Below are 20,334 nucleotides of genomic sequence, written 5' to 3'. Positions count from 1 at the left end.
ACAGGGGCAGGATGCAGCAGGTCCCAAGCTGCAGCACACACGCAGAGGCTGGGGGTAGAAGCTACTGCGCATGTGCGCTCACTCCAACGCGCATGTGCAGAGCTGCCGGCACTGTTTCTGGCGCAGGGCCCTATCTCCGCCCCTCCCAATCGACTGGCCACGTTGCGCCAAGCCTCGGGAGAGGCAACACAGCGGCCAGAATCTGGTGAAATCTTTTCGGCGCTGGTTTCAGCCCACGAAGTCGGCGCATCTCTGGTGAGTGCGCCGAAAAAACGGGTGGGCCAAATTTGAGCCCTATGTCCCCGAGTTTTAGTTTCTCCTATGAGTGGAAATATCCTCTCTGCATCCACCTTGTCAAGTCCCCTCATTATCTTATATGTTTCCATAAGATCACCTCTCATTCTTCTGAACTCCAATGAGTATCGGCCCAACCTATCTTCATAAGTCAACCCTCTCATCTCCGGAATCAACCTAATGAACCTTCTCTGAACAGCCTCCAATGCAAATATATCCTTCCTTAAATATGGAGACCAAAACTGTGCGCAGTACTCCAGGTGTAGCCTCACCAATATCCTGTACAATTGTAGCAGGACTTCTTTGTTTTATACTCCATCCCGCTTGCAATAAAGGTCAACATTCCATTTGCCTTCCTGATTACTGTACCTGCATCTACTCAGAACTCCTTCACGGCAAACAAGCCAAAGGTGGGCAGAGGAAACATTACAGGGACATCCTCAAAACCTCCCTGAAAAAGTGCAACATTCCCACTGACACCTGGGAGTCCCTGACCAAAGATTGCCCTAAGATTGCATCCGGGAGGGCACTGAGCACCTCAAGTCCCAAAGCCGAGAGCATGCAGAAATCAAGCGCAGGCAGCAGAAAGAGTGTGTGGCAAACCTGCCCCACCCACCCTTTCCCTCAATGACTATCTGTCCCACCTGTGACAGGGACTGTAGCTCTCATATTGGACTGTTCAGCCACCTAAGGGCTCATTTTAAGAGTGGAAGCAAGTCTTCCTCGATTCCGAGGGACTGCCGATGATGACCTGCATACTAACTTTTTGTGTTTCATGCACAAGAACCCCTAGGTCCCTCTGTACTTTGCCCCACATTATACTCCATCTGCCAAGTTATTGCCCACTCACTTAGCCTGTCTATATCCCTTTGCAGATTTCTTGTGTCCTCCTCACAATTTGCTCTCCCAACCATCTTTGTATCATCAGCAAACTTGGCTACATTACACTCGGTCCCTTCATCCAAGTCGTTAATATAGATTGTAAATAGTTGGGGCCCCAGCACTGATCCCTGCGGCACCCTACTAGTTACTGTTCGCCAATCGGAAAATGACCCATTCATCCTGACTCTCTGTTTTCTGTTAATTAGCCAATCCTCTATCCATGCTAATATATTACCCCCAACCCCGTGAACTTTTATCTTGTGCAGTAACCTTTTATGTGGCACCTTATTGAATGCTTTCTGGAAATCCAAATGCACCACATCCACTGGTTCCCCCTTATCCACCCTGCTCGTTACATCCTCAAAGAACTCCAGCAAATTTGTCAAACATGATTTCCCTTTCATAAAACCATGTTGACTCTGCTTGATTGAATCATGCTTTTCCAAATGTCCTGCTACTGTTTCCTTAATAATGAATTCCAGCATCTTCCAACGACAGATGTTAGGCTAACTGGTCTATAGTTTTCTGCTTTCTGTTTGCCTCCTTTTTTAAATAGGGGCATTATATTTGCGGTTTTCCAATCCGTTGGGACCTCCCCAGAATCCAGGGAATTTTGGTAGATTGCAACCAATGCATCCACTATCTCTGCAGCCACTTCTTTTAAGACCCTAGGATGCAAGCTATCAGGCCCATGGGACTTGTCCACATTTTACCGAGTACTACTTCTTAAGTGATAGTGATTGTATTCTTCCCTCCCTATAGCCCCTTGGTTATCCATTATTGGGATGTTTTTAGTGTCTTCTACTGTGAAGACTGATACAAAATATTTGTTCAAATTCTCTGCCATTTCCCTGTTCCCCATTATTAATTCCTCAGTCTCATCCTCTAAGGGACCAACATTTACTTTAGCCACTTTTTTTCTTTTTATGTACCTGTAGAAACTCTTAGTATCTGGTTTTATATTTCATGCTAGTTTGCTTTCATACTCTAATTCCCTCTCTTTATTATTCTCCTCTCTCCTACTGTAAAGTATTGGCTTCATGGGTTCTTTGCTTAAGAATTCATAGCAACAGTTGCATTAAGAACTAGTTGGTTCATTAGTAAAGGTTCATTAACAATCACACTACACGTTACAAGTTCATCCACCGGGCTCACAACCAGCCGCCTCATCGAGAATCTCCTGAACCCAACTGGCTGGGGTTTTATTGAGTCTTGTGAACATCATGTGACTGGCTAAGCATTCATAACTCAACAGCTCTACAGACCCGTGAGCATACTCACAGGTACAGATATTACACCCCCCTTGCAGAGTTTCACAATCTCCTCTCCCTCTTACACAGATTTGATCAAATATGTTGCTGAGCTTTACCTTTGCTGAGGACAAGGTTACTTCATTTTAAAGTATTTGTTCCCCTTCGAAGCGCTTCTGGGTCTCCCTGCCACATGCATCATCTCCAATGTAGAAGTTAAACTAGCTGCTCCCAGATCTCTATCCATACCATCCTGAAAGTAGCTACTTCAAGATTTAGGACCAGCCCCAGATTTTTCCTTCCTCGCTCCCTCGGGGAACGCACTCCTTGATGGCTCCCCACTGTAGTACAGCTCAGATTCTGAGCTGAAGTGCAGAGGACCGCAGACATTGGCTCCCACTCTGCCTCTCCACACCATGACCCGTTTAGGGTTCAACGTGTTGGGCCAATCTGCCACCTGGTAACCGGAATGGTGATAACCAGAAAAGACTATCTTGGTTCACCTCACCAGCCCCAAGAGTTAAAAAAAAAACTAGTTCGCTACCTTGAACACAAAAAAAAATCTAGTCTGACACTCCAGTGCTGGAGGAGCGCTGCTCTGTTGGAGGTGCCGTCTTTTGGATGAGGCGTTAACCCGAGGCCCCATCTGCTCTCTCAACTGGACGTAAAAGATCTCACGACACTGTTTTAAAGAAGAGCAAGGGAGTTATCCCTGGTGTCCTGGCCAATATTGATCCCTCAATCAACATAACAAAAACAGATTATCTGGTCATTATCACATTGCGGGAGCTTGCTTGTGTGCAAATTGGCTGCCGCGTTTCCTACATTACAACAATGACTACACTTCAAAAAGTACTCCATTGGCTGTAAAGCGCTTTGAGACGCCCGGTAGGCGCTATATAAATGCAAGTCTTTAAAGTCTTTCTTTACCTATACCTCTCAATTGATCTGCTTGCCAAATGCCTGCCTTGACTCCCTTCAATCATTCACTGCCTTCTGCGTGAATTCGAAACTGACTCTTTGATGCACTAATTTATAATAGAGAGTATTGCTTTTTATGTTAAATGCCAGTGAACTGACCTGGAAGATATTGGAGAAGTCCCGCAGATTGAAGATGTAATGGAATTTGATGGCCGTCGGCAGGAATGTAGAAGCCACTTTATGATGCAGGGTCAGTGCCAGGTTGATCAGCTGCTGTGTAGATTTCTGCAATACCCCAGCAAAGCTGCCAAGCTTGAGGTGCTGGGACAGAATGGTACTGTAGATGGTCACCAGGGCATCCGTGCCAGGAAACGACAGAGCAAACACACAGAAGTGGCGCTGTGTCAGGAAATAGAAAATGTTTAGTCGTACTGGACAAGGACACTTTTACACAACAGGCATTTGCATCTTCAGATTTCAATCTGTGTGGAATAATTGAGAACAGCATACCGACATCTTTGAAAACACAGTGAGATAAATAAGTGGAATTTAAAGCCAGGGTTGACGGATGCTTTAATACCCCAAGATACATTTTAAGTGATTTTTGTGCTTGGAAAGCTGAGGGATGTCAGCTCCGATTGGAAACCAGTCTCTGCTCTAGGCTGGAATCCCTGTCATTCAAGGAATTGCAAATAAAGAACTTGCTTACTATTTGGATATTGAACATTGAAGGATCAACACCTTGCACTGCCCAATCCTGCAAGAATATTTGGGTTATGCAAATCAGAAGGTACAGCTTGAGCTTCCCGAATCCGGCAACCTCGGGACCGAGGCCGAGTTGGTTTTCGTGTTTTTCCGGACTTCAGAACATCCAGAAACGCCCAAGCCCAGGTTTGGGTATTTCTGGATTTCGGAACGCCAGAAGCACGGGACGGGACTTGCGCGCGGGAGCTTGGTTGATTCTGGCCGAGGGGGTCTGTGTGCTGTGCAAAGTTGCTGCAGACCTAGGAGCAGCGGTGCGGTGACTGTGAAGATCTGGCCTGGAACAGGTAGGATTGGCGTTTTTATTCTTGCAATCTTATTAACTGTACAGTAGTTGGATTTCATTTTTTTTACTTTTCCCTGGGCCCGGCTGGTGGCGGAAACGATTTGACAGCGTGTCCGGATTCGAGAACATTTTACGGATTCCGGATGACCCTGCCACCAATCGGTCCGGAGTCCATATTCCGGAACTCCAGATTTTGGATGCTCAACCTGTACCAGGTTTGACCCTGCCCACTTAACCAATCAGGTGCAACAACTGGTCTCAGTGATGCTGGGCTGGGTCGGAGGGGGAATGAACTATTCAGTGTTTTGCTCCCAATCGCTATCCAATGGCCCATGCTGGAAAGTACAGATGTCAGCTAAGAACAAGCTCGGGCTCAGCTGTGATACCCTCCTTGGCAAAATGGACTACTGATGCTCAATGACCATTTTGGGCAACTAGCAAAAGGGCTGCAGGAAAACATGAAACTATAGCCATCGAGAGTTAGTGCCTCAGGGAGAGGAGGGGAGCAAATTGGGAATTTGTACACAAATATTCATGCTGCTGATCTTGCAAAGCAAAAATCTACCTGCAATTAATCTGCAGAAGCCATCCCATTTTGAGAAAACAAGGTGAGGTATTTATGAAGATTAGAAGTGTCGGGGTAGCTGCAGTGATAGCACTGACTGAAGCTAGCAAAGACTGGGTATTGCAGTATCGATGAAACATCGACACACACAGTTCCTGAGCACTGCAGAATCTCTGAGATTTGACAAGCCAATTATTGATTTCTTTCTTTGTTATTTTCCAGACCAGGAATGTGCTGCCCATTTAATTAGAGGCATAGCCCCATATGTAAATAACTTGTACAGTCTTGATGCAGTCCCTGGTCAACATGGACCTACAGCACAACACTGCCTGTCACAGAGAGAGGCTACAGAATGGTGAGGAAATAGAGAGAAAAAAAGAGGTCATGTTAGTGCAGTAGATGGCAGTGACTGGAGGTTGGAGCTGAGAGATGTTGTTGGGGCAGAGTAGAAGTAGTTTTACTCTGCATTGGCGTGCTTTACCCATATTCCAACAGTGACTACGCTCCAAAAGTACTTAATTGGCTGTAAAGCACTTTGAGTTGTGAAAGGCGCTATATAAATCCAAGTCTTTCTTCTTTTCCATACCTCACCTGGAGGAGCTTGAATCATACACTAAGTTCCTCAAATAGGGATTTTTCCATTCCCCAGCACAAGCAATGCTCATGGTAATAAACACATTTTATTTTAATTGAAAATATATATTAAAATCTAGAAAAGAGACTCTTGGTGTTGGAAAATGTATAAGCAAGGCTGCAGTTTATGGAGTTACAGAATACAATTGACAATCAGGGAGTTCGGGATGTCTCGTGGGAACAGGCAACGTGTGAGCTGCGCAAGATAAAAAGCTGTCACATTTGCTGCTCTCTGGTTCTATCTGTATTGCTGCCAATGAAAAGAATGTTCCTTTTTCCCTCACTGTCGCTGCTTCTCAGTGCCTCGGCATCTTCAGGGGAGGAAGATTCCCTCCGGCCCGTGGCAACATTTTAAATGAATTTTCGAAAACACATATTTTGATGGTAAATGGTGGAAATCCTCCCAAATACAGGGAAGTAATAGTTTTCAAAAGTGAACTTGCCTGCTCTGCTGCTTCACCCTCTATGTGGGCTGTGGTCTGGGGCTGGAATTTCTATTAGGCATAATGTGCACAAACCACCACAGTAAGCTTATGCAATCTGGATTTCAACGGCTCCACAGGTACTGGCCTTGCCGAAGGTTCCCCTTTCAGGTTGTGTGGAAACCGTTTCCAGTGCAAATGTGTAGCAACCATTTTCTGCCTGTTGACAGCTACTAACAGCTAGGTACAGAGGTCTAGCCGTGAACAACCTGAAAGTGTTTCCAATGCCGCTGCTCAGTATGTAGTTTTTTTTAAGTACCCGCGTTAACAGTGTCTAATCCAGGACACCATTTAATCTTTGTTTAAACCCGTAGTGTAGCCCTCATTCAAGCCATGCAGTGATGTAGGCCAGTCAGTATCGTGCTTGTTTATAAAGAACGATAACCGTTCGCTTTCAGAGTACCAGTAAAACCAGGAACCTGATCCCCAAAACTGTGGTAAGAATCCCTGAAAATACTAAGCAATAAAAATGGATTTTGATGTATTCCATCCAGATAAACCACAGTCACTGATTACGACCTCTGTGCATTCCTGCTGTCTAATCAGTGCCACTGATAAATAGCTGATAGCATCAGGGGCATGTGCCTCATGATCAATGTAAAATAGAGAGGCCTGACCATAAAATATAATGTACAGCACAGTAGTTAACGAGGTCGATTCAGATCCTCCTATTGGACAAATAATGCATCAAGTGGAACCGTGACATGTTTCATCATTCCAAATTGTTTTGGCCATTGCTTTTCTCCTTGGTCACCACTCTTAGCTTTCCTTGTTTTTTTTTCCCCCTTCCCTATCAGCTGGTTCTTCTCCCCACATCCTCACTGCTTTCTTTTAATTCATTTTTGGGATATGGGCATCGCTGGCATTTGTTGTCGATCCCTACTTGCCCTTGGGATGGTGGTGGTGGTGAGCTTCTTAAACCAGTGCAGTCTGTATGTGAAGGTGCTCCCACAATACTGTTGGGAAGGGAGTTCTGGGATTTTGATCCAGCGATCACGAAGGAACAGCAATATAGGTCCAAGTCGGGCTGGTGTGAGATTTTTGCAGTGGAACTTAGAAGTGATGGTGCTCCCATGCTCCTGGTGCCCTTGTTCTTCTAGGTGCTGGAGGTCGCGGATTTGGGAGGTGCTGTCAAGGACCGACAGTTTCATATCAAAACTCTTTCTATTGCGGAATCCCGAAACCTGTTACTTCCTTCAGTTTTCCCTTTTTTCATATAATCAGGCTTTTAAAAACCAAACTAGTTTCTCTACTTGATTTACATCAGCTTCTCTTTTACTCCTTTCAATGTCCATAGCACCTGCACTATGGGCCTTGACAATGGCCCTTCGCTTGGATTTCTGAACTCTTTCAAACAAAAAATGGGAATATAGAGGCTGCTCTAAAGAATTGACCATTGGCAAGGTGCCCTATGAAAAGCAACCTCTTAACTGTGTGACATGTGTGGCACAATACGTGAATCATGCACTGAACTTACTCAATGTTTTCTCTCTGGAAAAATATCAGAAATATAGGTAGCTTTTTCCTTCATAGACTATTAACAGGTCGAACATTTAGCCCATATTTTTTAATTTTTATGAAATACCAATTTTCTAACATCACAGAAACCCACCATTACAGCTCAGAAAACCACCATTACAGCTCAGAAACCCCATCATTAAATTCAGAAACCCACCATTACAGCTCAGAAACCTATCATTACAGCTCAGAAACCCACCTTACAGCTCAGAAACTCACATTAAGCTCAGAAACCCACCATTACAGCTCTCCTTCCCTTTAGAACCTCTCCAATGAGGTGGAGATTGGACCTGAATCCTTGAGTACTTGTATTCATGGACTGGCTTGGGAACCAAGCTGGAAACGCCTGACCCTGTGACAGCTGAGGATGATGCAGCACCTCCCATGGCTTGTGTTTTCAGGCATCAGGTAGAAAGTACTACCCCTTTAAGTAGAAGAGTAATCCTCCCCACTGCATCTCTCCCTTGCCATCAAAAATCTAAATGCTCCTCCAAACTTTTCTTCACAGAGGGCCTGTCTTCGCATAATTCCTGCTGTGACATGTATGGATTTCACAGACATCAGGCTAATTCTTTAAACAGGGAAGATGAGAGAGATGCAGTAGCAATGATTACAGTTTGTGGAGAGTTGACATCGTCTTGACTTGTGGGCGCCAGTATGCGATTGATTGCTGCACTCAGCAAGCTTCGCGCAGTAATCAATTCTGTGCCCATCCTGTAAGTTATGGGACATGATTATGGCATTATAGATCTCTGTCAGTAAGTGATTTACATATTGTAAATCTGGGAACAGCAACTCTATCCTACCAAAAACTGTGGGCATCGAGTGCAGCAACTAAATAAATTCCAGAACAGAATAACAGCATCAGCAGATTGCGAGGGATGTGGTTTATGGATTGTTTGTATTTTTATGAGAATACACTTTATTATCTACAACTCTTCAGCCCTCCCCGTGCCAGAGATGTCTTTCCCTGCCTCGGCAGTTTCCATGGCAACCACCCATGTCACTCCTAAATCAGCTGCTAGTAAGAAGCAAATGTCCTAAAGTTGTTCTGCTAATCTCTCTTTTCTTAGGCTCAGAGTGCCATAATCTATAGGGTGCCCTAAATCATTGTAAATAATCTCTTCTTACCCCCCCCCCCCTCCACGTCGGCAATTTACCTCAGCCTACCACTACCCTCCCTGTGCATCATGTGACACTCTCATTGGGGTTAGGTGGGGGGAGAGCAATAATGGAGATGGAAGTCCCTCATGCTGGCATCATGTCGTTCAACTGAGCCTGACGTATTTTAATGTCAACCCCCGATGATGCATTCGGATTCACAACAAGCTAGCAGTGTGATCTGAACCTGCTTTGCACTCCACACGCTTCAGGCAAAGGTCCTTATTGCTGTATTACCGAACTAACTTTTGCATTCCTCGTGTCTTCACTGAACTGGCTTTGTAAACAACGGCAAAAATGAAATCCTTCAACACACCTGCAGGCGAGGGTTGATGGTGAAACTGCCAGAAGTGGGATTCATACAGGACACATACTGCACGTTGTGAATCTCTTTCAGTGAAAGCTTGGTTCGGTCGTACCTGGTAAAAGATTTTAAAAAAACAATGCTAGTGCTGACAAGCTGCTTGACTAAATGGGTAATCACAAGCTGAATAAAATAACATGTATATAATTGAAAGAACTTGCATTCATATAGCAACTTTCACAACTTTAGGATATTTATATATATATATCACAACTCAAGAGTTTTCAAATCAACCTTCACATTTGAAGCTAACTTTCTGAGCAAAGGCATGTCTGTGCTGGAGAAGAAAACATTTTTCCACTTTTTTCTCCCAGTGTCAGCATCAGTCTCACTCACATATAAACAGTAAATGCTGCAAACACTCAGCAGGTCAGACAGCATCTGTGGAGACGGAAACAGAGTTAATGTTTCAGGTCAATGACCTTTCATTAGAGTTCTGATAAAAGGTAATGGACCTGAAATGTTAACACTGCTTCTCTCTCCAAAGTTGCTGCCTGAACTGCTGAGTGTATCCAGAATTTTCTGTTTATATGTGAGTGTGGCAGCTAGGAAGAGCAAATGAGATTACATCGAATATACAGCACAGAAACAGGCCACTGGGCCCAACCAGTCCAAGTCGGCGTTTATGCTCCACTCGAGCCTCCTCCCGTCTTTCCTCATCTAAATCTATCAACATAACTCTGCATTTGCTTCTCCCTCATATGCTTGTCTAGTCTCCCCTTAAATGCATTATTTGCTTCAACCACTCCCTGTGGTAGCGAGTTCCACATTCTCATCACTCTCTGGGTAAATAAGTTTCTTCTGAATTCCCTATCGGATTTCTTGGTGACTATCTTATATTGATGGCCTCTGGTTATGCTCTTCCCCACAAGTGGAAACATTCTCTCTGTATCCACTCTATCAAAGCTTTTCATAATTTTAAAGACTTCTATTAGGTCACCCCTCAGGTGAATGACCAGTTAATTTGTTTTTGGTGATGTTGGTTGTGAGAGGAATATTGGATTGAATACAGTGAATTAAAGTAGTGAACTAGAGGAATCCTCACGATCTTGCGTGATGTTTATAATGTACATAATGGGCCACATTATGTTTAGAATGGGCCACATTGTTCGCATGCCTGTCACATGACTCCCAAAGCAAACACTCTACTCGGAACTCCTACACAGCAAGCGAGTGCCCAGGTGGACAGAGGAAACGTTTCAAGGACACCCTCAAAGCCTCATACCCGCCGCCACCTGGGAGTCCCTGGCCAAAGACTGCCCTAAGTGGAGGAAGAGCATCCGGGAGGGTGCTGAGCACCTCGAGTTTCGTCGCCGAGAGCATGCAGAAAGCAAGCGCAGGCAGCGAAAGGAGCATGCGTCAACCCAGGCTCCCCACCCACCCTTTCCTTCAATGACTGTCTGGCCCATCTGTGACAGAGTCTGCAATTCCCATAGTGGACTGTTCAGTCACCTAAGAACTCACTTTTAGAGTGGAAGCAAGTCTTCTTCGATTTCGAGGGACCGCCTATGAAGATGATGATGATGAGAGCAGCGCTCAATTCCATAAGTGTCATATTTACTTGTAACCCTTTTCCGTTCACACTTTGCTGCTAACACCTCATTGTTATAAAGAGCATAGACTGACTCACCGTGAGCAACACCCCATATCGATTTGGAAAATTGTTGTGGAAAAACAGCCTTCAAAATGTTAACATTCGAACAGCTGCAGTTCTTGCTTGCTAACCTTTGGAAGCTAATTTAGAATATGTACCAGTTCCTGCATATATCTCAGACCCCTTATAAAGCTGCAGCCAGTTTTAGTGCCATTTGTAAACTTGACAGATCCCAACAATACTTAAACTATCAGACTTTTCAGTGACTCTTCCTCACCACACTGCATCACCATGTTCTAGGTTTAATTTAGCTGACTCTTGCTCTAAAGTAATAACTAGAAGAAATATTGAAACAAATGTGTAAAAATATACATTGGCATTATTTCATATTGACTTCCTGCTCGATATTCAGTTTGGAAATGAGGTCAATCCCAGGCAACAGAAAGGAACAATTTATTGAGAATAATTCTGAGTTAGCAGCAATCAGGTAGAATGGTGAATAAGAGCATAATGTTTTCGCCTTTAGGACCCTTCCCTTGGAATACAGCCCAGACATAGAAATGTCCTTTCTTTTCCTGAGTCCTATGTGAAATGAGTTTGGAACAGTGTCAACCCAGCTCTTAATACAGACAAATCTACAGCAGTAATTGATACTAAATTGGCCATCTTAATCACACGGTCTGAAGGGAAGGCATTGTTGAAATAGAAATGCAAATCACACAGATTTCTTTCAGCAAATAGCATCTTGGAATACAGTTTGGGTTCTTTGAGACATGGGGCTAGAACCTCCACTTTTGTGCTTATCGCCCAAAAATTGGTGTTATTTCCGGCGTGGGCGGTAAAAAAGGTTTTCAGATCGCCGGCTTCTAGCCCATTCTCAAAGCACCTAGTCTCCATTTTTGAAAATGGGCATTACCGCGAGCGATATGAAATGGGCGGTAGCGTTAAATTTTTTTGACCTTCTGCCGTAAAGTGTGGCCGTCCTTAGCAACGGCATGGCAATGCTCGATTACTGCGATTTAGGAGGTCAAGGATCATCATGACATGCACAGAAGAGGAGACAGAGAGAGAGAGAGGGAGCTCAGAGGGACTGAAAGCATGTGTGGCTGCGGTGTGTGCTTGTTTGGCTGTTGTGGGAGGCACGAGGGAGATTCACCAGTAGCAAAAAGCACCAAGAACATAGTTGGCACCGAGTTTTTGTCCAACAAATAAGATATAACATGGAAGGGATGGAGAAGGCCCTGGAGCTGGTAGCCAGGAACACTGGTGACAGAGGGCTCCCAGTGGTCCTGGAGCGTGGCACTGCACCCCAAGGTGCCGCACCCCCATTGCCAACCACACGAGAGCCAGCAGCAACATCTTGCTTCTGGCTCGGAGAATGTTCCCACCTCAGGACCATCCTCTCCCATACCGTCCAAGCAGCGTTTCGGACGTCAGCCACCCCCCCCGCCAATGAAGCATTGCCTGAGGACCTCCTCCACCAGGCGACTTGGAGTCAGGAGGGGAATGGGAAGGGTAGAGGTGGGGAGGAGAAGCGGGGGGGGGGAGGCGGGGAAGGGTTGGCTTGTACAGAAATACTGATGATTTCAGACCAATGTTCAGTTTAAATGTTTTTTATTTAACAAAACCTTGTAGCGCATTGGCTCAGACAGCTGCACCGTTACACACTGGTGATTCCTTATCAAAGGGTATAATTACACTTAACTTCAATCAACTTAAACTTTAACTGTCACCAAAATGATGCCCACCATTAATGTATCACCTGCACACCCAGCAGTGTGTCAGCCTTGTAAATAACACCAACATTCTTTCAGGCAAAGCGATCATTGGTACGCTCCGGATGTAAGGCTCTTGCAGCTATCATGCCACCACGGGCCCTTTCATGCGGTTTACAGGGGGGCGGGGGCATGGCTTCAGCATCAGCCTGATTGTCTGAGCCGATGTCAGCGTCCGCCTCCTCATCCTCCTCTTCCTCTCTCTGGTGAGGTGGACTTTCAGACTCATCAGGCAAGTCTTGTCACCTCTTGATAGTCAAGTTGTGCAGCATGGAGCATGCCACCACGAATTGAGCTACCTGCTCAGGGTGGTATTGGAGCTCGCCTCCTGAGTGGTCCAGGCATCTAAAGCACTCCAATGGTTTTCTCCACAATATTGCGAGTTGCTCTGTGGCTCTCTTTGTATTGCCTCTCGGCTTTGGTGTTTGTGTCACACAGGAGGGTCATCAGCCAGGTGGCGAGGCCATATCCTTTGTCACCAACATCCAGCACTAACCTTGTGGCTGATTGTTATTAAAAAGTTGTTAAACAAATCAGATACAGTGCTCTCACGCAGGATGGATGCTGCCCGGAAATTGAGCATTCACTGCCAGTATAATTTGCTGGTGGTCGACAACGAGTTAGACATTCAGTGAGTGGAATCCCTTGCGGTTCCTGAAAACCTCTGCACCCTGAAAAGGTGCCTGCATCGCTCCTTGCACCTTGGGGAAGTTTGCACTTCTGGAGAATCCTAGAGCCCTCTCACTCTGTACCTCCCTGGTCATAGGGAAGCTGATCAAGTCCCTCCTGCGTGCGTACAGGGCTTCAGTGACCTGTCTAATGCAGCGATGTGTGGCATGCTGAGAAAGTCTGTAAATGTCTCCAGCTGTGGCCTGAAAAGAACCCAAGGCGTAGAACGACAGTGCCACGGTGACTTTGACCTTGACGGACAGTGCAGTACTGATGGTGCTGGCAGGCTGCAGATCTCCCCTTATCAGCTGGCATACCTCAGTGATAACCTCTTTGTGGAAGCGCAGTCTCCGAAGGCAAGTGATGTCGGGCAAGTCGAGGTAAGAATGCTTCTCCTTGTGCTTGCGGGGGCGGTGTAACGTCTGGTCCTCCTCATCAGTCTGTCATGTCTTACATTGGGCACAATGGAGCATTCCTATTGGCGATGTCGAGTCTGCTGCATGTAATTGGTCACCAAGTGAGGGTGAGAAAGGACAGGCTCCATTGCAGTAGCTCTCTGTTTTCCACCGATTGGTCACAAACAAGGAATGTCCCGATGAAGACACCTATTCAATTCCAATTGGTCACTGTATGGTCAAGATGTTTGTAGAGATGCTTATATTAACTCCAATGACCTGCAGAGTACATCCGAACTCCACCGAGGTTGAAGCACAGCAACCTTTTAAAGGATGCGACATGTGATGTAGAACATGGCGTCCATAACGCTGTGATTAGTTCCGGTTAGTTCCACTTTTTCTGGGCGTTTTTGGACGAGCAATATTGTGGGCAGTATGTGCGCGAGATGGTGAAATTGACACTGAGCGATCTCATGGCCGCTAGTTTCGGTAAATATGCTCTTTATGACAAAAAAACAGTGGGCGGGCGTTAATATTGAATCTCGGTGTTAAATCAGTGCGGAAAGTAACACTGGGCGATATTATGGGCGTTGATTTTGCCCATTCTGATGATTCCGCCCAAAAAATCTGGGCGGGCGGTAATATTTTTTCCCGGCGTTAAGCACATGGGGAAAGTAACGCTCGGTGATAAGTTTCAGAAAAATGCCCGCCAGTTTCCATTTTGTGCCAAAATGGGCGATATATGGGCGTTATGCATCATTTCATTGGTAAAATGGGCGTTAAGTGGGCATTAAGCATGCAATAAAAGTGGAGGTTCGAGCCTATGATATGGTAAATGAAGCATGTTTGGGAGGAACAGGAACTTTGGACCTATGGTCCCCAAAGCTCTCCACCACTGGGGTTTACCTTGTGTCATGTCCAGGTCTGTTGTAGAATCATTGATGGAGGTTTATTGCCACGATTAGTCAGCAACTCAATTATTGTATCGTGTGACTACCAGGAGAGTAGAAGGTGAACTAGATGGGCCTTGGTCTTTTTTTAGCTGGCACATCCTATGTCCCTATTAGTGTGGTGGGGGAATGCACTTTCCCAAGACATACTGTTGGGGTAGAATATTGGGAGCTTTACTGTGCATCCGGCTGTGACCTGGGAAGTACTCTCTGCCTAATTTTATTCTCCACCGAAGTCAATGGAGAGTAATGGTGTCACAGTGGAAAACTTGCATTTCACCTGATCCCGTCAGATTCTCGCCCGCCGAGTTAGATTAAAATGACCCCCTTTGTGTCTGTCTCTCCCTTTCTTCCTCTCTCCCATGTGTAAGGGCCCTAAAGCTAAGTGAGAATGGCAGCAATATCACTGGTTCCCGGAAACAGCTGTTGCGTGCCGAATTTAAAACCGACAGGCCTTGCTAAGAGGACCTGCTGAAAGTGGGTCTTCTGGAAAGCGGGTTTAAGAGAATTCAGACAATTTTACATTCAGCTTGTAGCTGGCTGCATGGAACCCTTACTCTGAGAGTTGGCAGCACGAGCAGGGGGTCTTGTGTTTGTGAGTTTAACAAGTCTAAATCCATTTGGCAGTGGCCAGAATTTGGCAGTAACTGGCACGAAAGAAACCATCTCATTTAGAGAGCAACATTGATGTGGAAGCTGGGATTGCCACACAGGTGAAGTTGGAGATGCTTTTCTAAGATTGAGGACAAATTCTGGGCCAAAGTAAAGTAAGTTGACCAGATCTTCAATCTTTAAGGCTAGAACATATGTGCAACCAGATATAGCGTTTTTCTTTTGATGATGTTGGTCAAGAGAGGAACTTTGGCTTGGACACTGGAAAATTTCCTTATCTTCTTCAAATAGTGCCATGGGATTTTTTATGTCCTTCCTAAGAGGCACATGGTGCCTCAGTGTAACATTTTGTCCCAAGAGATTGTACCCTCAACAATGCAGTACTCCTTCAGTATTGCATTCAAATGTCAATCTGGATTATGCGCTCAAGTCATGAAGTAAGGCTTCAACCCATATCCTTCAGACCGCAACAAGTACGTTGTCAAATAAAACAAGCTGACACTTGGAAGGCAAGGCTCAGAAGCCGCAATTCTGTCAAAGACCACAAGTTCAGAGAGGTTAGAACACAAAGGGCCCCTGGGCCCGATTATGAATGTTCTAAAAACTGAAAATGCTGGAAACCTCAGCAGGTCAGGCAGCATCTGTGGAGAGGAAGCAGAGTTAACAAAAGATCATCAACCTGAAACGTTAACTCTGCTTCCTCTCCACAGATGCGGCCTGACCCGCTGAGATTTCCTGCATTTTCTGTTTTTATTCCAGATTGCAACATCCGCTGTATTTTGCTTTTGTATGAATATGTTATGTTACTATAGGACTGAATATATTAAAAAAGGAAAATGTTGTCATTTAACAAATGATAGTAATCCTCACCTTCAACAACACAAAAACATTGGGGTATAAATTTGGTCATGGGCGGTGAAGTAACAGTGAATTGACAGCCGGTTTTGCATTCTGACTGAAAACCTGTCAGTGTAAAACTTGCTGCTGATTCGCTATCGCCCAGTTTGCGCGACCATCCCAAGACAAATCTATGCCCCATTCATCCAGTACTTCATTTTTGATGCTTTACAAAGATATTATGCATTAAGGAGAACATTTGCTCCAGTATCTGAGGACTACTTACCAGTGACTGTAATCCAAATGTTGCCTGATAAGTGTATGTGGCTGAACAGTACCGTAAGTGTCAACTTCAGGCATGTTCATGTCATCGATAAAGTAGATCAGTCTCTTGGAACCAGGCGGCCCGTAGTTCCTACCAGCCTTCTTCTCCAGGGGCTTTTCCAGTATGGCTACAAAAACATAAACTGCAAATGTCACTGTGGAACTCAGGGGAACTCAAATGTCCAACCACTCAACTGAAGAAGCAGCATGGCTCCCCACATCAATAGAGTTAGCATTACATTCCCAGGGAGGCAAAGTACCCACGGCTGCAAATAGAGATGAGCGCTGTCTGAACTTTGGTCTCACGCACTTTGCTTCATTCTCTTTCAGGTTGATTTGACGGCTTTTAGTCAATTTGTTTTTCAATCCCTCAGCAAAAATAAAAATACAAGTGATCGAAAGGAAAATATATATAGTGGCACATAAATTCTGGGGCTGAGGCTTCTATCGGTCTCCTGCCATAACTCCTATAGGAGCTATAACAACATAAGAAGTAGGAGCTGGCATAGGCCATTCAGGAAGAGAGTGGCTAAAGTAAACATTGGTCCCGTAGAGGATGAGACTGGGGAATTAATAATGGGGAACAGGGAAAAAGTGGAGACTTTGTAGGAAAGGAGATGAGGAGGAATTTCTTCTCTTAAATCTGTGGAATTCTCTGCCCCAGAGAGTTGTGGAGTCTGGATCATTGAATATATTTAAGGTGCAGATAGACAGATTTTTGAGCGATAAGGGAGTGAAGGGCTATGGGGAGCAGACAGAGAAGTGGAGCTGAGCCCAGGATCAGATCAGCCATGAACTTATTAAATGGCAGAGCAGGCTTGAGGGGCCAAATAGCCTAATCCTGCTCCTATTTCTTATGTTCTTATGTTCTTATGACTTCAGCATGAGGGATTTCAATGATGTGGAGAGACTAGAGATGCTGGGATTGTTCCCCTTAGAGCAGAGAATGTTAAGAAGAGATTTAGTAGAGATGTTCAAAATTATATTTCCCCAGCTAGAGAGTCTAGAACCAGGGGACATAGTCTCAGGATAAGGGGTCGGCCATTTAGGACTGAGATGAGGAGAAATTTCTTCACTCAGAGCGTGAACCGTTGGAATTCTCTACCCGAAAGGGCTGTGGATGCTCAGTCATTGAGTAAATTCAAGGCTGAGATCGATAGGTTTTTGGACTTGAAGGGAATCAAGGAATATGGGGATCAGACGGGAAAGTGGAGATGAGTGCGAAGATCAGCTACGATCTTACTGAATAGCAGAGCAGGCTTGGAGAGGTCATATGGCCTATTCCTGCTCCTATTTCCTATGTTCTTTCTTATGTTCTTACAATACGAGGAAGACAGGACCTGATCAGGAGTCTAATTGGTGCAGGCATGCATGCACAGTGATGAGATCAGAGCAGGGACATTAAGTGGGAGACAAGAGAGTTAAGTGTGGTATGTGCTGATTGGATTAGGCTTTGTGTAGTTCTGTTTTCTGGTGTGTAAAGGACGAGCATTCAGGCTGTTTTGTATAGAAGGATTCCGAGGCGAGAGGCAAAACACCCACAAGGAAGGGAACAAACCTGTCACGTAACATCAAGTGACACGCCTTCTACCCAGGACGGGGCAGGTGATGTACTCTCTGCTTGGTTCTGTAAACTATCGCTCATGCACTATAATGTGTATCCAATTGGAGTTGAGTCAAATTCCTACAAGTGGGGAGTGAGTGGAGGTGGGAGAGGAGAACTGAGGTGAATTTTCGAAGCTGTACTACAACCTGGCTGACACATGAACTGTTAAACATCATCTTTTGTAAACATAATGTGCAGATCCCAAGATTTTTACAGTGGGCTCAAAAAGTCCTAATGTTCCTAATGAGCAAAGTATATGCTGAATAAAAGAAAAATGACAAAAACCACCAGACTGTATGATGTTAGAATATCATAAACCTTAAAAATGATACTGTAAAAGGGTATTTGATGAAATGCAAAGCCCCTAACCAGAACCAGTGGGTGTTATTAAATCCATCGGAGTAGGAAGTATTGTAAGAAATGGCCTCATGTTTTTCGGGTGAGGAACTCAATGGTTTTATTTGTCCTGTCGCTGAGGATGAAAATGAACACTGCTCCCAGTGATGACAGCTCACTAAACACCACCGGCTTGTAATTTCAAATCCATTTTCTAATCTTTAATCTTTTCATTGTATTTTCCCCATTGGCTCATTGTTTTATTTGTGTCCCTGTATTTGTATCGGGTGTAGCTTTGTGTGATTGTTTCCCCCTTTATCCTATACTTTTCGGGGTCTGTTTTTGTGTTTCAGTCTTTTCCTGGGTTCTCGAATTGGCGTTTCCTGCACCATAACATTGTTGGTTTTCTCTGGTGCTTTACTTTGTCGCAGTAACACAAAACCAAGGGTCAATGAAAAGTTTCAGAACTTGGATGGATTTTGTAGTGAGGAAGCTGCAGGGAGGATGTGCAATAATGCAAAATGAAGGCTCAGGTTACAGAGAGAGATAGGGAATGGGAGACCAACAGGAAGAGCAGTGGAAGGAAGGTAGTACAGGGGTCCCCTGCTGTCATCCCCCTCCAAAACAGATACACCACCTTGGGTACTGTTGGGGGGGGGGATGACTCATCAGGGGAGGGCAGCAGCAGCCAAGTCCATGGCACCGTGGGTGGCTCTGCTGGACAGGAGGGCAGGAAAAAAAGTGGGAGAGCTATAGTGGTTTGGGATTCTATTGTAAAAGGGAATAGATAGGCGTTTCTGTGGCCGCAATCGAGACTCCAAGATGGTATGTTGCCTCCCTGGTGTAAGGGTCAAGGATGTCTGGGAGCGGTAACAGGACATTTTGGAGGGGGAGGGTGAACAGTCGTGGTGCATACAGGTACCAACGATATAGGTAAAAACGGAATGAGGTCCTACAAGGTGAATTAGGGAGTTAGGAGTTAAATTAAAAAGTAGGACCTCAAAAGGTAGTAATTTCAGGATTGCTACCAGTCAGAGTAGGAATCACAGGATAGCTCAGATGAATACGTGGCTTGAGTAGTGGTGCAGAAGGGAGGGATTCAAATTCCTGGGACATTGGAACCGGTTCTGGGAGAGATGGGACAAGTACAAACCGGACGGTCTGCACCTGGGCAGGACCGGAACCAATGTCCTAAGGGGGAGTGTTTGTTAGTGCTGTTGGGGAAGGGTTAAACTAATGTGGCAGGGGTATGGGAACCTAGGCAGGGAGACAGAGGGAAGTAGAATGGAGGCAGAAGCAAAAGATAGAAAGAAGAAAAGTAAAATTGAGGGCAGAGAAACCCAAGGCAAAAATCAAAAAGGGCCACATTACAGCAAAATTCTAAAGGGGCAAAATGTGTTAAAAAGGCAAGCCTGAAGGCTCTGTGCCTCAATGCGAGGAGTATTCATAATATGGTGGACGAATGAAATGCACAGGCAGCAATGAATGAATATGATATAATTGGCATCACGGAGATATGGCTCCAGGGTGACCAAGGCTGGGAACTCAACATCCAGGGGTATTCAACATTCAGGAACGATAGACAGAAAGGAAAAGGAGCTGGGGTGGCGTTGCTGGTTAAAGAGGAAATTAACGCAATAGTAAGGAAGGACATTAGCTTGGATGATGTGGAACCTGTATAGGTGGAGCTGCGGAATACCAAAGGTCAGAAAACACTAGTGGGAGTTGTGTACAGACCAACAAACCATAGTAGTGAGGTTGGGGATAGCATCAAACAAGAAATTAGGGATGCGTGCAATAAAGTTACAGTAGTTATCATGAGCGACTTTAATCTACATATAGTTTGGGCTAATCAAACTGGTAGCAATACGGTGGAGGAGGATTTCCTGAAGTGTATTAGGGATGGTTTTCTCGACCAATATATCGAGGAACCAACTAGAGGGCTGGACATCCTAAACTGGGTGATGTGTAATGCGAAAGGACTAATTAGCAATCTTGTTGTGCAAGGCTCCTTGGTGAAGAGTGACCATAATATGGTAGAATACTTTATTAAGATGGAGAGTGACACAGTTAATTCAGAGACTAGGGTCCTGAACTTAAGGAATGGTAACTTCGATG

General features: G+C 45.0%; 1 protein-coding gene across 1 annotated transcript in view; it reads right to left on the bottom strand.

Moving 5' to 3' along the window:
* The window catches only part of LOC139226208 (dynein axonemal heavy chain 9-like), a 373,005-nt gene that overhangs the window by 71,529 nt on the left and 281,142 nt on the right, over positions 1–20,334 (bottom strand). The window contains exons 39-41 of the mRNA XM_070856837.1: positions 16,237–16,402; positions 9,071–9,173; positions 3,507–3,746 (exon numbers count right to left, since the gene is read on the bottom strand). Coding sequence (XP_070712938.1) covers positions 3,507–3,746; positions 9,071–9,173; positions 16,237–16,402 — 509 coding nt within the window. The remainder of the gene's footprint in view (positions 1–3,506; positions 3,747–9,070; positions 9,174–16,236; positions 16,403–20,334) is intronic.

This window comes from Pristiophorus japonicus, chromosome 16 (assembly GCF_044704955.1).
Source record: "Pristiophorus japonicus isolate sPriJap1 chromosome 16, sPriJap1.hap1, whole genome shotgun sequence".
In the NCBI taxonomy this organism is placed as follows: Eukaryota; Metazoa; Chordata; class Chondrichthyes; family Pristiophoridae; genus Pristiophorus; species Pristiophorus japonicus.
Note: the sequence above shows the minus strand (reverse complement) of the source record. Positions and strands in the feature narration are given on the sequence as shown.